This window comes from Gekko japonicus, unplaced genomic scaffold, assembly GCF_001447785.1.
Source record: "Gekko japonicus isolate JY-2015 unplaced genomic scaffold, Gekko_japonicus_V1.1 scaffold16, whole genome shotgun sequence".
NCBI classification, from domain to species: Eukaryota; Metazoa; Chordata; class Lepidosauria; order Squamata; family Gekkonidae; genus Gekko; species Gekko japonicus.
Genome location: NW_015169777.1, coordinates 764678 through 777243, shown reverse-complemented (window position 1 = coordinate 777243; position 12566 = coordinate 764678). Strand labels below are relative to the sequence as shown.

The 12566-nt window shown below is 46.4% G+C and overlaps 1 protein-coding gene across 1 annotated transcript; it reads left to right on the top strand.

The window, feature by feature from the left end:
* Positions 1 to 478: 478 nt before the first annotated feature.
* Positions 479 to 8493, top strand: ANHX (anomalous homeobox). Its single transcript, XM_015416677.1, has 5 exons — positions 479 to 715; positions 1292 to 1416; positions 3734 to 3857; positions 5109 to 5304; positions 8363 to 8493. Exons 1-5 carry the CDS (start codon positions 479 to 481, stop codon positions 8491 to 8493), a joined length of 813 nt encoding a protein of 270 aa, XP_015272163.1.
* Positions 8494 to 12566: the final 4073 nt, after the last annotated feature.

Here is a 12566-nt window from a genome sequence, read left to right as displayed (position 1 = left end):
TGACGGAGTGAGCTCCCGTCTCTAGTTCCAACTCCTGCCAACCTAGCAGTTCGAAAGCAAGAAATTGCAAGTAGATAAATAGGTACCACTTCGGTGGGAAGGTAACAGCATTCCGTGTGCCTTGGTGTTTAGTCATGCCGGCCACATGACCACGGAAACGTCTTCGGACAGCGCTGGCTCTTCGGCTTTGAAACGGAGATGAGCACCACAACCCTAGAGTCAGACTTGACTGGCTTTCGAGCAAGGGAACCTTTACCTTTTTTAGGAGGTGTTGAGGAATGACCTCTCTCTGCCTGAGACCCTGGAGAGCTGGCACCAGTCAGAATAGACTTCGGTATAATCTGTTTCAGTATAAAGCATCTTCATACATTCAAGAACATGTCTTTTGCATCCATTTTGACTGTGGAAAATCCTATCTGAAATGTTGTTTATGTTACACAGAAGAGGCAGCTCCTGGGCCAAGAAGGTGAAGCGGTTCATGGCTCTGCTTAAGAGGAATGACTGTGAAGACTCTCCCCAGACCAAGCTGCTGGATGAAGCCGGAAGACTTTGTCAGAATCTCCAGCACTCTTCTCGTAGTCTGGAGAAGCTGGTGAAGGCTATGGAACAGGGAAGGCACTGGGGAGTCCTCCTCACCAATATCCACATAGTCCGGGCTTCTGTACTTGTTCACATCCGCAGCAGTCAGTATGATGTGGCTTGCAAACTTCTAGAGGTAGAAATACCTTCTTGATCTCTTGCAGTAACACACAAACATTTTAAATAGCTCGTTCCATGTTCAAAGTGCTTCATGTACATTATCACAGAGGGATATTAATGTGAATCTGTTGCAGCAAAAATAAACAGCAGTTTTGTGGTCCCTTACAAGACTAAAAAAAACCAAACACCCCCTCCAAAAAAAATCTAGAGCCCACTTCTCCAGATTCTATGAGAGGATCTTCAGTTTGCATTCATTTAATGTTGGGGGGTGGGGGACCTCTCAGACAGCAGGGTTAAGGGACCATGAAATCCAGGGAGCTTAGAGTGAAATATAAAATAAATGTTGTTATATAATTTTCACAGTAATCCTTCCAGCAGTTCTGAAAGGTTGGCCTTTTGTGGAGAAGCTGCTGTGGGGATAGGAAGATAGACTATTCAAGGCGAGAGAGAATGTTTTTATGCTTCCAGTGCGATTTCAAAATCCAGCCTACAGCACACACTGTACCTCAGAGAAAACGGGAAGCATGAGAAAAATTGGATTGGTGCTACACTTCATGAAAAAGAAACTAAAACTGCCCTCCTGTTCTCTCAGAACTGCAGAGCAATAGAGAAAGAGGAACTGGTGCAGCTTTGGAATGAGATCCACTATCACAAAGCTATGGAGAAATGGCACAAGCAGTCTTTGACACCTGTCCAGAAATTCCGGTGTAGGAAAAGGTACTTGGTGAGAGGGAAGATTAAGTGGGGCCAAAAGAAGTAACCGTTGGGAGGGACTGATTGATGTGTTGTTTGCTGGTGGAAACTGAGGTTCTGTTAAGCTTGCTAACCGAGTTACTGCCAGTGGTTCCTTTCTACCTTTCTCTGTTGCTGGAGGATTCCAGAGAAGATTCTGATGCTTACTTTGCAGTGCCAGAACTCAAGACAACCCGGAACTCCTTTCCGGAATTGCTGTTGAGTCTTGAGGGCTGTCTTGACAAGATCCACAGTAGCATTTCCAAGCACTCACAGGACTGCAAAAGGTGGAGGATGTGTGTGTACATGGCTGGAACTGCATAGAGGACATAAGGGGTCTGGCAGGCCAGTGATCCCCAGTGTGATGCCTGGGGATGGGTTTCCTGCAGGCCATTTGCTTCTTTGACAAAGCTTTCCAGCCCAAAGCAAAGAGCCAGTTGTGGCTTTCCCCCACCCAATTTGAGTAGAAGATGGTTCAGAAGGAGGCGTCACCATTGAATATGCAAGAACCTGTCAGGGTTAGCTGCGCAGCGGAAGCATGCTGGGCCCATAACCTGTTGAGGTTAGATGGTATAGTTAGTCCAGTAACCACTGACTAGTCAGCAGAGTGTATAAAGCCTCTAGTGCAGGAGTGCATCCAACCAGGATAACAAAGCTTAGAGTGCCACAAAGGTACACAGAGCCACGTTTTCAGTTTAACAGACTAATACTAATCTCTTTATTCTAGAACTACAATCTGGATAGAAAAGATGAAAGATAGGACAGTATTGTAGTCTAACTAAAGATGGACTCAGATGGTGAGAGGCGATCTGAGTCATGGTGCCAAGATGGGGACAGTGTGTCCTCCCTCTTGGTGCATGCAGGAGGAAGGAGAGAAGTTCTGAGGGAGAGAGTGGAACAGAATGAAGGAAGTTGTTCCCTGAGATCTCCATTCTACATATCAAAGGGATAGTGACAGGAGAGTAAACACAGGAAGGAAAGGTCAGTGTGGCCCCGTTCACACGGAGCATTTGCCCCGCTGAAGGCACGGGAGTCCTGCGGATTTTCCGGGTGCAATCACACCGCAACATCTGGGAAGCGCAGTGCTCCCGCAGCGAACCCATGGCGTCCCGCTGAAGATGTGAATTAAAAAACTAGTACGTACGAGGTACTAGTTTCCGGAAACCGCAGGTCAAGGGCGGGCGTCTGATCGTGTTCCTGGTGGCAGTACATGGCATCCGGCGCCCGCCGATGTTCGTCACAAACAAGGGGTTTTGTTGTCTCCCACCTCTCGGCAGGATGCGCAAAAGCACCCAACAGTGCATGCGCACAAAGAGCGATTGCTAGTGTGATCGCGTGGCATGGCTTCTTTGCCGCGCTGCAGGATACTCGTGTGATTGGCATCTCCCCCCTGACCACGGGACCTCGACCGGGATGTGTGATCGGGCGGTTGTGCGTTATTTTCCTCCGGGGCAAACTGCCACACTTCCCCCCCGCATTTTCCGGCCCGTGTGACTATCTAGCTATCTGTCTCTTTTGCCACAAAGTATGGAGACTGAGGCAGGGGACAGTGCCTTCACTTCCAACAGAACCACCCATTCAGAAACAGCTGCCTCCTTTGTAACAAGATGCTTAGTTTGCAACCTTCCCAACATTGTGTGTTTGACCTAGTGTTCCATGCTAGCCATTTTTGATCACCCATTTTTAGAGAGCAAGAGCGACAGAGCGCTCTCTTTGTATTAACAGAATACCTAGTATGTGTCTAGTTAGGAGAAGATATGCTTCTGGAACTTAAATCACTATATTGTACCATATTGGCTTGGCCCTCGGTATTTGTCTGTCTTCTGCTGGTCTAAACACAGTTTTTGGTGACATAAGACGCAGGGGACTCTAGCACCAGGATCAGATGTCTTGCTTTCTATGCCATTGTGGCAGTTTCTCCATGGAAAGAGCACTACCCCTGTGGCTGGCTAGAGAGTGGTACTGCGGCACAAGTGGTACAGAGAGTGGTACTGCAGATTAGGTTTTGCCTAGGACTACAAAATTGCTATAGCCAGGTTGGCTTTTCAGCCTGAACAAGTCAACACAGGTACAACCTGAGCTGTTGCTGACCTTGCCTGGCATCTCCATTATCAGGTGGGCTTAGAAACAGACATCTGTCTACAGCAATACAAAAGTCCTGTTTGCCACCACCACACCTCATGATATGAATGGAGGTCTGGGTTTATCAGCAGCTCATAGGCGTTTAAGTCATACACATGATTGGTTGATGCACTTTGTCGACTTGGAATAGGGCTCCAATTTTTCTGTCCTTTGTGCACAGGAATCCTCCACCAGCCTCCCTCTGTCCTGAGGGAGTAAAAAACCGGAATTACCCAAAGGAGGTACGTCACATGCTGCAGAGGTTTGCCATGGAGATGACAGCCAAACCAAGCAGACAGCAAAGGGTAAACATGCAAATAACTCTTGAGTGTTGTTCATGTAAATAAGGATCATCAGTCTGTGGTTGTTGTCAGTACCTAGTCTATGAGAGATGTTTGTGGGTGAGGAGATGTGGTGTAGTGGATGGAGACAAAGCCAAGAGCTAGATTAATTACTGTGGCTGTGAGTCAACTTTCTAGCTTACTTCAAAATCTAGGTTCGAATCAAATGTGCCCTTATGGAAGGAATGATACCTGTCATACAACTCAGCTATGAAGCCTTAGGCAACCCCCACATGCAGCCAGTTGGTTGACCTTGGGTCAGTCACAGTTCTCTCAGAACTCTCTCAGCCCCACCTACCTCACAGGGTGTCCGTTGTGGGGAGAGGAAGGGAGGGAGATTGTAAGCCACTCTGAGGCCCCAAGTGAAGGGTGAGGTATAAATCCAACTGGTGGGCCACTATCTGAGGAAGGACGCTGGACCAGATGGACCACTTGTCTGATCCAGCAGGGCTCTTCTTGTGTTCTTATTAGGGTTGCCAATCTCCAGGTGGTGGCTGGAGATCTCCTGCTATTACAGTTGATCTCCAGATGACCCAGATCAGTTCTCCTGGAGGAAATCGCTGCTTTGGATGGCAGACTCTATGGCATTTTACCCTGCTGAGGACCTTCCCCTCCCAAACCCCGCCCTCCCCAGACTCCAACCCCCAAGTCTCCAGGTATTTCCCAACCCAGAGCTGGCAGCCCCAGTTCTTATCTTTGGAGATTGCTTTTCTTCCACACGCTGCCTCATAATTCTGGAGACTTCCCACAGTCCTCTTAATGCCACTGGTTACATGGTTGGTTAGGAGGACGCAGGCATGAAAAGAAGAATGCTCAGCACTCTTCCACCGTTAGTGAGCTGTTTTAGACCTGCCAAAGTCTGAGGTCTTTTCACAATTTGTGCCCCATTTGGGACTTGGAGTGAATAGGGAAGAAGAGTCAACTACTTGGGATAAAACATTATGTTCTGTGGGGGGGGGCGGTGTTTGTTATCTGGACATAGCCTTCATTTGCATTTTTCTCTTCCCCCTTGTGGGATGACTGATCTGATAAGCTGGCACAGGTTGCTCAAAGGCCCAAATGGTGGAGAGTTGATCCATCATGGGGCTGTAGATCAACTCAGAAAGATAACCTTGTTGGCTAAGGATAACTAGTATGACTTAAATTAAAAGGCCCTTTATAAAGATGAGGAGCCAATCTGGATGTGATTTATGCCACGTCTTTTGTTCACTACAGGAAGGTTTGGCCCGTGCAACAAACCTGCAACCCCAACACATCTATAACTGGTTCGCTAATTATCGCCGTCGTCAGAAAACCAGGCCTGGTCAACCAAAAGAGCCTGTCCAATTGGCAGGTGTCAAGGATACAGCTCCCCAAGAAAAATCTCAACCAGAAAGGACAGAAGGTCAGAAAGGCCCTGCACAGAACACAGGTCAGCCTTCCTTCTTTTTGTTACCAAGGTAAAGATTATGGTTCACACTGTAGAGAGATTCTGGGATGGAGATGCACTTACCAAACACAAACACACTGAGGCACACTTGCCCTAATTACCCTCCTGTGCCTTTGATTGAATGTTGCATTTGGCTCCCGGTGAGCTTGTGCTTATGCTGTGATGGGGAATGAAATGCGGCTAGTTGAGAAACTTTACCAAACTCTTTTCCTTCTTTTCAGCTCTTTAGGATTCCTTGTCATCCTGTTTCCAGTCGTTAGCACAAACTAGCACCTTGCTCTTGTGCTAATGATCACATAAAGCTATTATTTTCACATTACAAAATAGTATGAAAAGAGAGCACTGTTTATCCATCTCTCATAAGCCAAACCTCTGGAACTCATCTGTCCCCTTCTGTTGCTATCTTCCGCCAGTGGGTGAAGACTTTTTTGTTTTGTTTGGCATTTCCTTAATGATCTCTCTTTCCTAACTAGTTTTATTTTTTAATGTTTTGCATGTATTTTCAGTTTTTAAAAATTGTTTTAATGATGTGGCTTTTTGGGGGGGTTGATGTTAATGGTTTTAAAATGTGATTTTATCATGTATGTTTTAAAGTGTTAGCTGCCTTGGTGGCCTGTGTAAGGACAGAAAGGCAATTGGATGGATGGATGGATGGATGGATGGATGGATGGAGAGATGACCCTGTTACTGCTGTGCTTGTACATAGTTCCCATTTGTTTCAGTGGGACTTGTGCAGAGATCTGCCTGGTGGATGGTGCTCTTTTGGTCAAATCAGCCTGTTTCTGACCCTTCTTAAAAACTGTTACCTGTATTACTTACTGTGACCAGGGATAATACTGGTTCTAGCAGGAACACAGCCTTTCCCTCTAAATGCTCTCCACTTCCATCTGTTGGTATCATGGCAAAAGTTAAGGCTGTGGGGTGGGAGCTACTCCTAGAACACCAGCTACTGGAGCTTTATTGAAACTCATCAGGAATGGCTTTAGATAGAAGTAAAGTAGACCATCAGTTTGCTTCTATGTGGAGCCAGTAGACATGTAATCATTAAAAAAACTGGGCTGTTTACAAACATTCATTCAAGTAGAAATTGTGTTCCAGAAATGCACTTAGCAGATGCCTGTCTAACAAACCATTCCTTCTCCATTGCAAAACTCAAGGAAATTAGTTCTGCTCTTTGTAGCAGTAATTAGCCATGCACAGCACTGATTGGCCACCCCTGGGACATAACAAACTATCCTCTCTATAGTCACTTACCTGCAAGTTGTTTGCCCTGGCTTAAATGCTATTGGAAACCAGAATCATGATGCTTCCGTGCACCTCCCAGGTTTCCTTTTCTTTTCTGCAGTCTTCCCCAAGCCTGCTTTCATTAGTGATTTGGAAGAGATTGCAACAGAGGGTGGCAGCCATGGGGATGGGAAAGTCCAGATCTTCCAAGTCCCATCCACACTGGCAGTACTCTCTCTGCCCAGTCTCCTGTGGTGGCCTTTCATGTCCCCGGAGGGCTTTTTAAAAAAAATCAGCATTTTACGGCATCATAAGAATCTGTCTGCCTAGGACAGTTTTGTAACTTAAAAAAATTGATGATGAATGTATTTTGCTTGAATATCAGTGCAATCCTAAACAGAGTTACTGCCTCCCAAGTCCGTTGAAGTCAGTGGTCTTAGGAAGGTGTAGTTCCACTGTCTTTTTCCACACCAAAGGTGGCTTTTCTTTTTTTTAATAAAGGTTTTATTGGCTCCCCTAAAAAGGGAAGGTATTTCGCTTAAAAGAAAAAAGGGAGGGGTAGACAGTGGGAGAAAGAGAAAGCTGAGTGATATATAAACTGGTAAATTAAACTGTTAGTAATGTCCAGTTAATCTTCTTGGGCTTCTTCTGTGTGTTGCCAAACTTCTTTTCTTAGTCCTGTTACATGTATTCTCTGTTAGTATGTTAGTAATGTTCCTTTGAGATTCTGTTAATAAAAAGGGTCTCTTCTGTGCACATTCAGAACCGCTTCTTGCGTGCTGGGTACTTTTACTATCGCTGACGTGGAGGAGCTTCCTCTGTTGTCTTCCTTCCGGCTTGTTAGATCCTCCTTCGGGTTGTTGTTAATACGCTCTGCTTATCAGGCACTTTTCGCTGTCACAATTCCAACTTATCTTTTTTGCAAAACTCCCGTCGGATTCACAGCCATAAACAGTCCAAACATTCAACAGCCGGCTCTTGTGCACAAACAAACGCCCAGACGGAAGTCCCTCCCTCCTTCTCCGCTCGCTTTTGCCCAGCTCCGACATCTTTTCTTTTTTGTTTACTTTTAGAAAGTTCTTAAAATGTGCTCCAGAGAGACAAAACTTTTTCCCGCTTTGTTTCAAATACATCAAAGGAAAACATCACTGTCCGCTCAATTCATCCCCCCCTCCTTTTCTTTTTCGCTTATGCAAATGGAGGGTTAACCTCTTCGCCTTTTTCGCTGGGAGGGGGGGGAAACGTTTTTAGTTCTTTTTCTCTGCATTTTGACAACTCACAGTTAAGCCGATCTTTTCTTTTTCTTTTCCATTTTTGCGGATGGTCGCTTTATCACTCGGTGACGTCTGGTGGCTCCGCTAAACCCCGTTCGGGGTCGCTCACGCAGCAAGGTCCATTGGGGCAGGGCATGGCGGGAGCCTCGCTCTCTGACCTCTCAGCCGAAAGAGCGGCTCCCCCCTAGTGCGCCCTAAAGCACCCCGGATCCGAGCTCCTCTCTTCTGAGGAGCTCGTTCGGGTCTCCGCTCGTGCGGATTCCCTCCTCCACCGCGGGCGGGCGAGGCGCCCTCGGGAGCGACCCGAGGAAGCGTCCGCCATGCGCGGGAGCCAGACCGGAAGCCAAAGGTGGCTTTTCTTATCCCTTGTAAAGATAAATAAATCTGTGGCATTCCATTTCTAGGCACTGCCAGTTGTCATTACGTGGAAAGAAGATTCTCTCTCATGTCCACCAAATATTACCATAATGTTTGCGTTTTTGTAATTTCTGGATGAAATTCATGGGAGTGTTTTTTATCTGCTTTTTCTCATTTTGTTTCAGATGGACTTCATGAAGGCACTGGCTTGGAGCAAATGGCGATGCCTCTTGTGACCAGTAATTCAGGCTGGGAGCAGGCAGATAGAGGCCAGGTCTGCTCCAGCAATGGGACCTTTCTGTTGCCTGGCAGGTGATGGATAGCAGTGATTTCCTGGGGTCCTTTCTGGATTGATGCTTTTAGTATTTTGCTCTCAAAAGCCATCCATTATACATTTCTCTCTCCCCTCCCCCTGAGTCAGTGATGATTCAGACATAACTTGAAATGATTATTTTAACTGTAGTTTATGAAACTATGATTTGGATTGCAGATGAAAACTCAAATACTGGTTTGCCTAGTTAAATGCTGATTTGGTTTGATGGACCTTGATGGACCTTAATTAACCATAGTTAGTAGAGTGGCCTACAATACTATCATCATACAAACAGTTGTTTAATTAAGCCATAGTTGTGCATATTTTTCTGAACTGAGCTTGTGTTTACAGCATCTTACAAAGCAGCTACTTGGAAAGATTTGGTTCAAGCTCTCAGTTCATGAGCCCCATCAGAAATGGAGAATCTACAGCGTTCTATTCCCAAGCTGAGGAACAGCATGGAAGAAGCCTTAGCACTGCTACGGTGGAATCTAGATGGCAACCCAGCAGCATCGCCACCAGTCTCTGTAGCTGGGAAAACCCCAGCTACAGTTCTTGTGTTTTATACCCAACACAGCAGTGGGCTGAAAGACTGTCAAGTTCTAGAACAGCATCGGAGGACACCTCCAAGGCAGACCAGTGTACTCTTTGGAGCTTGGATGCATCTTGTGAGTCCAATAGTTCTTGGGTTGAGGGGTAGCCTTCCTATGTAGAACGAGGTAGTGGATGGTGTGGGCAGCAGCAGAGTGGAAAAGAGGCAGCTGAGAGCACAATCCACTGCAAATCCATTCTGCCCAGGCCCCCTGAAAGGAATTGGGAGATATGCAAGGACATGACCAATGTTCCCTCTAAGCTGTGGAATCTTGTGAGCAAAAATTCTACTTTGTGAGCTACTGGCATTAAAGTTGTGAGCGAGCGACTTGGCTACTGTATAAATTAGTTTGCTCTGGAGCCATCCTTTCTGAACTAAGACAAAAATCTGTGAGCTGGAAGCTAAAAAACTGTGAGCTAGCTCACACTAACTCAGCTTAGAGGGAACACTGGACATGATTGTGGGTGGAAGAATGCTGCCATGTTAGCTATGAGACTGTGATGCCACTCATCTTCTGCTGACCAAGCTGTTACGAGTGTATTTTAATCTGGGCATTTACTCCCAATGCAGGTGTGAGGTTTGCTTGCTGCAGAATGTCTCCAAGTGTGTGTACTGAGGCCAGGGCGGAGACTGTCAGGGATCAGGCAGAGAATGAAGGCCTCGTGCTTAGTGAGAGACAGCTAGGGTCCATGGAAGCACCTATGCCGCACAGGTAATCAGAAGAGCCAGTGTGTATAGGTTTCTGGAGCACAACTGTGTTTGAATCCCTGCTCTGCCATGGAAGCTCGCCAGATGACCCTGGACCCATCGCAGTCTCTCGGACTGACCTACCTCACGAGGTGTTTGTTGTGGGGATAAAGGAGAGAAGGGGAGAACAGTGTGGCAAGCCCAAGCCTGTTCTGGTTGTGAATGGGAAAAAGCAGGATGTAATTTTTTAAAAAGATGCCCAGTGAATCCTCAGCTTACCTTGGCTTGCGCAACTCGAATCCTCTTGGAATAACATGCAGACAGTCCCCATTAGAAAGCATCCATACGGAAATCAACGCCCCAGACCTCCCTGCATGATTAACACCTTTGCTCCAGTGGTATCCACTGAGGTCATGCTTGATTATCGTGGACTCTAGGAAACCACTTCCCCTGGATGCATCAGGAGCCTTGCTGGGTCGATCCAAAGTCCATCTAGTCTAGTATCCAGGTTCCCTCAGTGGCCTACCAAATCTCACACAAGTCAAAGCCTCCCCTCCCTTCTTTTGGCTACCTTTTAGAAGCTGGCATTCAGAGGTGTAGTGCCTCCGAACATGGAGATTCCATTTCGCTCTCATGGCTTATTGCCATTGAGGGATCTGTCCTCATTACAACAGTGTAAAAAGTGAACCAACCCATGTGGTTTTTACCCAGACTTGGCTTATGTTTTGAGCCAGGATGTTGGTTCGTTTTTATCCAGTTCAGGATAGGCTGCTTTTTACTTTACAGATGATAATTTCTTAAGAGAGAAGTGGTATGATGAATGAATTGCTGCTCCCATTGTCATAAGAGAGACACCAATTTTGGATCAGGCCCAAGGCCCATCCAGTCCAACACTCTATCACACAGTGGCCAGAAATACCAGTGCCATCAGGAGGTCCACCAGTGGGGCCAGGACATTAGAAGCCCTCTCACTGTTGACCCCCCCCCAAGCACCAAGAAGACAGAGCATCACTTGCCCCAAAGCCCCTATCTATACCTTGTGGCTAATAGCCACTGATGGACCTCTGCTCCATCTCTGGTCAAATGGTTTTCACGTGTTTTTGGAAGCAATAGGAAAATCTGCCAACCCGATTGCTTTTTTCACGAAGGGAACTCCTCAGTCTCCAGCCACAGTCATTTTTGGGAAGCCATTTTACAATTCATGAGCATTTGAAGTGGATGAGCAAGGACTGGTGGGCTTCTTTACTCTGGGAGGGGTGCGCAGTGCTCTCTTTGTGGGTCGTGAGCGGGAGCTGTATGTCTTTCCCCTGTAACTGAGTTCAGTAGCTGAAGGACTTGAATTTATTCCCAATCCATGCAGCTAAGAATTTCCTCAGTCTTCTGGACCTATGCTAGGACAGTGCCCTTTTCCATCCATGGAGGAAGGTATCCTTGCATGGACTAGGCCTCCCATTCACTCCACAAGGTGGGGCATATGCCAGTTAACTTACAAGCAGGGCTTTTCTTCCAGGGCAAACAGAGTTCCAGAATCTCTTCAACAAAATTCTTTTAAAAATGTTTAAAAGCTCATGAGTCTTCTGTATGCAGACTGAAAACTTCATTTTCCTCTTGAGAGTTCCGGCATCTCTTTAAAAAATTTTTAAAAGCCCTGCTTACAAGGCTTTCTGCCTCATTTTTATTCAGACCCCACTCCCTCTTTCTAGGTCAGAGGGGATGGGTTGAAGTCACCTACCTCTTCAGGTGACTCTCTAATCTAGCGGGATGCTGAGGTGCACAATTCCTTGAGCCCCTCTTGGAGGTTTATACAACTACACCCAGCAAAAAAGCTGCTCCAAAACAAGCCCATAGAGCTATTGGAGCAGGGGCAAGAGGCATTCATTTTGATGTACTCCCCTCATTCATTTCACCCCGAGGTTCACCACAGTGGGTGATGATGAGCACCCTCCCTACCAGTAATTAATGGGGAAACTGTCCCTCATGGTATGGAAGGAAAAAGTTAGACAGCCTCTGTTCCTTTCCCCTATCTTCAAAGAAGTCGCCTAGGCTACTAATTAGCTTTTTAAAATTGTGTGAGATTCTAATCATGCATCGTTTAGATTACATTCAGTTTGGCCCTTACTGTCACTCATGGAAACAAGATTCCAAACTAACATTTTGTCCTGGATTTTAAAAGCACCTAGATAGGGGACAAGGTGTTGCAGCAGTAGGAGAGTTTATAAATCCTTCCCCTTGTGCAATTTTACCATAGGGCCCTGGTACTCCCCCTCCCCCCAATGGCATTGTCAGTGAAGTGTATGATTTGGATTAGGAAAACAATGTGGAAGGAAAGGGTTAAACAATTATCACCATCCTGCTCCAGTGCTGTGATTCTGGTCATACTGGGGACTCCCACAGCTCCCTTTAATACTTTCAGATTATACAGGAGGACTGATCGGATCTGTCATCTTGTCTAGTTTAGCCTTTAGGCAAAGAATTACCTCTCCTTTAATGCACTGACACAATGCCAAAATAGATTGCTGGGCATCAGTGAAGGAGTGGGGATGCTTGCAAAATTTGAGTCAAGAAGGGGAAGTATTTGCATGTAGTCTCACTTGCAACCAACTCTCCTTTCTCAGTTCCACTCCTAGGTGCCCAGTGGTTTCCATGCCTTATCTGGAGGAAAGCCAGATCTGGCCTCACGAGCAGGTAAGAACCAGCTGCACGGTCATCTACAGTGTGGTCCCTTCCAAATGGAGGGCAATGTGCAAATAAGAGGGAAGGGGAATTTCCACCTGGTTCCAGGTGTCTTGGTCCAGCG